Genomic DNA, 6935 nt, shown 5'->3' on the forward strand with positions numbered 1-6935 from the left:
TCAGCTGATTGGACAGGATCTGAAAGGGCCAGGGTTGACAGTGCATGTCAAAGCACAAACCAAGCATGAAGACAAATGAACTGCCTGTAGACCTCTGAGACAGGAATGTCTGGAGGCACAAGGCTGGGGAAGCTTACAGAAACATTTCTGCTGCTCTGAAAGCTCCAGTGAGCACAGCGGCCTCCATCATCCGTAAGTGGAAGATGTTTAACCAGCAGGACTCTTCCTAGAGCTGGCCGGCCATCTAAGCTGAGTGATCAGGCCTTAGTCAGGGAGGTGATCAATAACCTGATGGTCACTCTGTCTGAGCTCCAGCGTTCTTCTGTTGAGAGAGGAGAACTTTACAGAAGGACAACCATCTGTGCAGCAATCCACCAATCAGGCATCTGTATGGTAGAGCGGCCAGACGGAAGACACTCGCCGCCTGGAATCTGCCAGAAGGCATCTGAAGGACTCTCAGAGCATCAGAAACTAAACTCTCTGCTCTGATGAGACTCAAACTGAACTGTTTGGAGTGAACGCCAGGCGTTACGTTTGGAGAACAGCAGGCGGCGCTCATCACCAGGCTAACAGCATCCCTATAGTGAAGCATGGTGGTGTTGGCATCATGCTGTGGGGATGTGTTTCAGCAACAGGAACTGGAAGACTAGTCAGGATAGAGGGAAAGATGAATGCAGCGATGTACAGAGACATCCTGAATGAAGACCTGCACAAGAGTGCTCTCCACCTCAGACTGTTCATCTTCCAGCAGGACAATGACCCAAAGCGCACCGCCAACATATCAATGGAGCGGCACAACAATAACTCAGTGAATGTCCTTGAGTGGCCCAGCCAGAGCCCAGACCTAAATCCTATTGAACATCTCTGGAGAGATCTGAAAATGTCTGCACACCGTCACTTCCCATCTAACCTGATAGAGCTTGAGAGGTGCTGCAAAGAGGAATGAGTGAAAATTCCCAAAGACAGGTGAGCAGAGCTTGTGGCATCATAATCAACAAGACTTGAGGCTGTAATCACTGACAAAGGTGCATCAACAAAGTGTTGAGCAAAGCCTGTGAATACTGATGCACATCTGATTTATCAGCTTTTTTACTTTTCATAAATCTGCAACAATTTAAAAAACTCTTTCTTCACATTGTCATTATGGGGGATTGTGTGTAGAATGTTGAGGGAATAAAGGAGTTTTATTCATTTTGGAATAAGCCTGTAACATAAACAAATGTGGAACAAGTAAAGCACTATCAATACTTTCCGGATGCTCTGTAAATTCACCTTTTGTTCCTGAGGCATTAAGGCTCTATAACCTTACATTTTAGCAAGTTTTAAACTTTTAATATATGAGTCTTTCCTTATTGCTGTGTTTATTGTACTATTATTTATGAATATGCTGGGCTGTTTTTTAAATATTGTTTGTAAGTGGTTTGTCTTTTTATGTGTGTGTTATATCATGAGGCTTCTGCCCTAATCAAGTTGCCCCTGGGGGGATTAATAAAGTTGTTAAACCTTAAAGCATTATCGGAGCATCCCAGAAACGCAAGTTACCTTTGCCAAGGGCACTGACACAACCCCATGCCATGACAGACCCTGGCTTTTGGACTTGTTGCTGGATGTCTGGATGAGTCCGATCACGTCACGTCCATTTCTTTAAATAAATGTCTGATTCCTTTGACCACAGTACATGATTCCACTGTGGTGGTCCATCCCAGATTCCTCCGAGCCAAAAGAAGTTGACGGTACTTAAGGACATTGTTAACATAGGGCTTCCTTTCAGCACAGTACAGTTTTCACTGACATTTGTGGATGTAACTACATATTGTGGTACTTTAAAAAGGGTTGCCGCAGTAGTCCTGAGCTCATGTGGTGATCTGGCTCATAGATGAATGAGGAGTCTTGATGCAGCGCCACCTGAGGGATCGGAGATCACAGTGGTTCAGCTTGCACTCTTGTCCTTTACGCACTGAAACTTCCTTGAATCTTTTAATGATGTCCTGCACTGTTAAAGGTGAAATATCCAAATGTCTTCCTTTATTTCTCTGAGGAACACTGTGTTTAAACGTTTCAATCATTTTCTCATGTATTTGTCGGCAAACTGGTGATCCTCGACCCATCTTTGCTCCTAAAGGATTAGACCTTTCTTGGATGCTGCTTTACCAAATCACAAACACAATCACCTGTTGACATCACATTGTTTCTGGACTGTGTTGCAGGTCTAAATGACATGAGAGGATGAAAATTTACAAATTAAATGAAGTTGACCACACAAAACTTGAAATATTGTGTGTTCATAATGTCAAAAACAAGTCAATGTAAGTTTGGAAATCACTACTTTCCTTTTTCTTTAGTCCATACTTGCAATTTCCATACTGTCCCAACTTTTCCTGTTTTGGGGTTGTGAGTAAACGTGTGAATATCCCGAGAGGAGCGCGGGCCCCTGTGAATGATGCTGTTTTTTTAGCTCAGTGATTAACAGAAGTGTGAAAGTCGAAGCATCGCAGCATATGGGAGACGAGCGCGCGGCCCCTCACTGAGAGACGGGTGCCAGGGGACAACAGCTGACTGACTGAGCTGGAGCTATTCAGACCTCAGTATTTGTGTGTGTGTGTGTGTGTGTGTGTGTGTGTGTGTGTGTGAGAGAGAGAGAGATGGATAGTGTGTGTGTGTGTGTGTATTTTAGATGCTGCAAGGCAAGTTGGTGGTAAAAAAACAAACAAACATGCACACTGAATTAATTATGCATATGGCTATTCAACTAACAAGTAATTAGGATACTTTAATAAATACAAATTACACAATTTTATTGTACACAATCATATATTAAAATAAAAATACTGTATTTATTTAATTTAAATAATGTTTCAAATTTAAGTTTGTTAAAATTAGATCATATTTAAAATCAATTGCAATATAATACACTGAAAAAAAATGATTAAAAGATGATTCCTTGGATTTACTCAAATTTTTGTTTACGTTAAGTGGTTGTAAACAATTTATTTGTGTTGAATTTAAACAAACAAATTAAGTTGAACATTATTACATTTAATTCAAGTTCAACACAAATAAATTGTTTGCAACAGTTCTGCATGCAACACTTTATTCAGTGATAATGTGTTATAATATAATATGATATAATATAATAATATATATAATATAATGATATAAAAATATATATAATATAATATAATATAATATAATATAATATACTAAGTTGTTAAATATAACCCATTGTTAGGTTACGACAACCCGGCAATTTTAAGTGTATATTATATTATATTATATTATATTATATTATATTATATTATATTATATTATATTATATTATATTATATTATAAATTAATTTTCCTTAAGGTTAAACCACAGCGGAATAAACCACCAACTATTCCAGCATATGTATACGCAGCGAATGCCCTTCCAGTTGCAACCCATTACTGGGAAACACCTATACACACTCATTCACACACACACACACACACTCATACACTTCGGCCAAATAGTTGATAAATTCCCCTATAGCGCATGTGTTTGGACTGTGGGGGAAACCGGAGCACCCGGAGGAAACCCACGCCAACACGGGGAGAACATGCAAACTCTATTAAATTATATTATATTATATTATATTATATTATATTATATTATATTAATGTTTTAAAGCGTTTTTGTAATAATTGCATTAAACCATGTTCATTTAAACGCGTGCATGGCCGTTTTGTGTGTTGTTTCTGTGTCCAAATATTGTTTTGCTTGATCGCTGAATGATTTATGAGCAGACTGAAGACACTTATCAGTTTTCCTGGACTCCTCTGACGACAGGTGCGCCTCTCGACCTGCTCTCCACCTGCTCGCTTTATCACCGCAGATTTTACAGTTTATTTGAGCAGGAATATGACGCTGCTATGCGAGATTCTGACCGGATTTTATTGGATGCCAATTCCGTTGCTTATCTTGAATAAAGTGGATAAGGATGTTAGATCAAGTCCGTTTCGAGATTTGAGTCTGACTGTTTAATTATAACTTTTAAAATGACATGCATTGGCTAATTTATTTTAGCCTATTAATACTACTACTACTACTATTACTACTACAACTACTACTACTACTACTACTACTACTACTACTAATACTAATAATAATAATAATAATAATAATACACTTTGTTTTATGCGCTTTTCTAAAACTACAGAGCAGGAGAGAGGGGAGAGAAAACACGCAATAAAACACAAAGATTCAACATCGAAGTATGATAAATTATAAAGACAATAGAACAATCTAAATTCTGCGTTATTTCAACTCAATTCTGGGTGTATGGACTAAATTAACTGCTGGGATTTTTTTAATTAATAGGTCCAAATTGAACCTAATGTTTGGGTGACTCCATATTTTACCCAGTTTGTGTTTAAATAACCCAGCATTTCTTAGAGTGAATCTAAAAATGCAATCTTAATAAGTTAAAAATACTAATAAAAATAACCATGCCGTTAATTAAAATTGTCTATATCATTAGGATGCAGTAGCCTATTTAGAAATGCAGGTCTGGTGCAGGTTATTAAAGTCCTCTAAAATATGTTGGGTTGTCATAATCAAATGTTGGGTCGAAAATTAAGAAACCCAGGCATTGGGTTAAAAGGAGTCATTTAATAGTGTCTACACTGTTAGGATGGATAGTTTAAAAAACGCAGATCTACATTCATCATAGTTCTCTCTAAAATTGCTGGGTTGTCATACCCGAATGTTGAGTCAAAAATTTAAAAATCCAAACTTTGGGTTAAAATTTGTCATTTAAATTTGTATATCTTATAAAATGTAGTATTTAAAACGCAGATCTACGGTCATTAAAAATATCTTAAAAATGGCTGGGTTGTCATAACCGAATGTTGGGTCAAAATAAAGAAACCCAAACGTTGGGTTAAAATGTCATTTAAATGTGTCTGTATTAGGACGCAGATCTTTATTCATTTAAATTATCTGTCTATCTATATGGCCTGTCATAGCCGAATGCTGGGTTGAAAACTAAGAAACTCAAACATTGGGTTATAAAGAGTCATTTAAAATTGTCTAAATTATCAGGATGCAGATTTAAAAACGCAGATTTACATTTAATTAAATGATCTCTAAAATTGCTGGGTTTTCATAACCAAATGTTGAGTCGAAAATAAAGAAACCCAAACTTTGGGTTAAATATGTCATTGAGGATGCAGTAGCCTATTTCAAAACACACATCTACATTCATTAAAATACACTCAAACACTCTTGGGTCTAATATGAATAAACCAAACTGTTGGATAAAAAAAGTGTGAATTAATAAAACTTTTTGTCTATATGTAAAAATACACTTTAATTTAAGCAACAATTCACACAGTTGGGTTATAATTATTTGATACCACGTTATTCTAATGCTGATTCCAGGCTATTAACAAACCATTAACTAAGACTTTTAGCACAATTAACTTCTTATTAATAATTAAGCTTGATGTTGGGTGTAGGTATTGAGCAGGAGTAAAAATGTAAATATAAAATAAAATACTAAAAACAGTTAATATCTTGAAGTCGGGTAATTAGCGAGTAGTAAATGGCGTGAATTGTTTATCAAACAAAAGTGTTAGTTAGTTTTGTTACCAACCTAACTGTTAATACAACCCAGCATTTAAAAAACTGTGATCATCCTGCGGAAAGCTCTTCCATCACTCCAGAACAATTGATGGGAGGAAGAAAAACAACTCGTTATTATTCTTTGGAAGTTTGAGGCGCGTTTTCTATTGGCTGAGAGCAGTGAGCAGGGAGGGGCCGTGGGAGGAGGAGATGCCCATATAGAGCCGACATCAGGATCCTGCGTGAAGGTAAAGGGCCCTTCAGGACTGACTGAGCACGGCATTCTTTATATGCATTTCTACACAAGCAATGACTGCAAAAACGAAGCTTTTGCATTGGACAGATGGACACTTTCGGGAGGAGTTTTCCATCTCTGAACATCCCAGGCTGACCCGGAGTGACCCGCGGGCCTGGATGACCTCTGCGGCTCCTGAGTACTCCTCTGCCGTGGAGAATTACGCACGCACCGCCGCTGATTCTCCAATGGAAAAGTACATATCTAGCCCTCAAGCTGCCTCTGAAGATCATCATGCAGGATCTAAAGCTCGTCCTGGGAGTAAAGCATCTGTCAGTGGCCCTCAGAGACACAGGCGCGTGGCCGCAAATGCGCGTGAACGGCGGAGAATGCACGGTTTGAACCGGGCGTTTGACAAGCTGAGAAGCGTCATTCCTTCATTGGAGAATGAGAAAAAACTATCAAAGTATGACACTCTTCAGATGGCCCAGATTTACATCACTGAGCTCTCCGAGCTGCTGGAAGGAGTGGTGCAGTCTGGTGCACCAGGGAGCCAGAGGACCGCAATCCCGTACGCTATTGACGCAACTTCGGGTAACTTCGCTACGGAAAAACACGACAGCACGAACAACGCGAGTGATGGAGAGTCTTCACATTTCAGCGACACTGAAGAAGGACACACTGGAGGACGCTGATTACCACACATTAAATGCTATAGTCATTTATAGTACATATTCTAGTGTTTTTAAATCAGGCAGTACTTGATATGGGAAAATAGTTACGCAGCATTAATATAGCCTATAATCAATCATGTAAACTCAGCACACGTCAATACTTGTAAGGAAATTATTGCGATTATTGTTTATTTATATTTGTAAAAGTGATATATTACAATCTTGAGTCAGTTATAATAAATAAATAACTATATTTAATATTCAAAATTATAAATAAATAACTAAATGTGTTGGTTAGTTACTTTTTTAGAAAAAAAAAAATATTTTACATTAAGACAGCATTAAGATTGTAATTTATTACTTTTAAAAGTAACTCTACCCAACATTGGTACTTGAGTTAATAAGATTGTGGTGTTTATAATGTTGCTACACTGTAAAAAA

At 37.8% G+C, this 6935-nt stretch overlaps 1 protein-coding gene across 1 annotated transcript; it reads left to right on the forward strand.

Moving 5' to 3' along the window:
• Nucleotides 1-5848: 5848 nt before the first annotated feature.
• On the forward strand, nt 5849-6652 carry atoh1b (atonal bHLH transcription factor 1b). Its single transcript, NM_001128679.1, is given in 1 exon segment — nt 5849-6652. A coding segment is annotated over 1 exon segment (621 nt). The 5' UTR covers nt 5849-5894; the 3' UTR covers nt 6516-6652.
• The last annotated feature ends 283 nt before the right edge of the window (nt 6653-6935 follow it).

This window comes from Danio rerio, chromosome 14 (assembly GCF_049306965.1).
Source record: "Danio rerio strain Tuebingen ecotype United States chromosome 14, GRCz12tu, whole genome shotgun sequence".
NCBI classification, from domain to species: domain Eukaryota; kingdom Metazoa; phylum Chordata; class Actinopteri; order Cypriniformes; family Danionidae; genus Danio; species Danio rerio.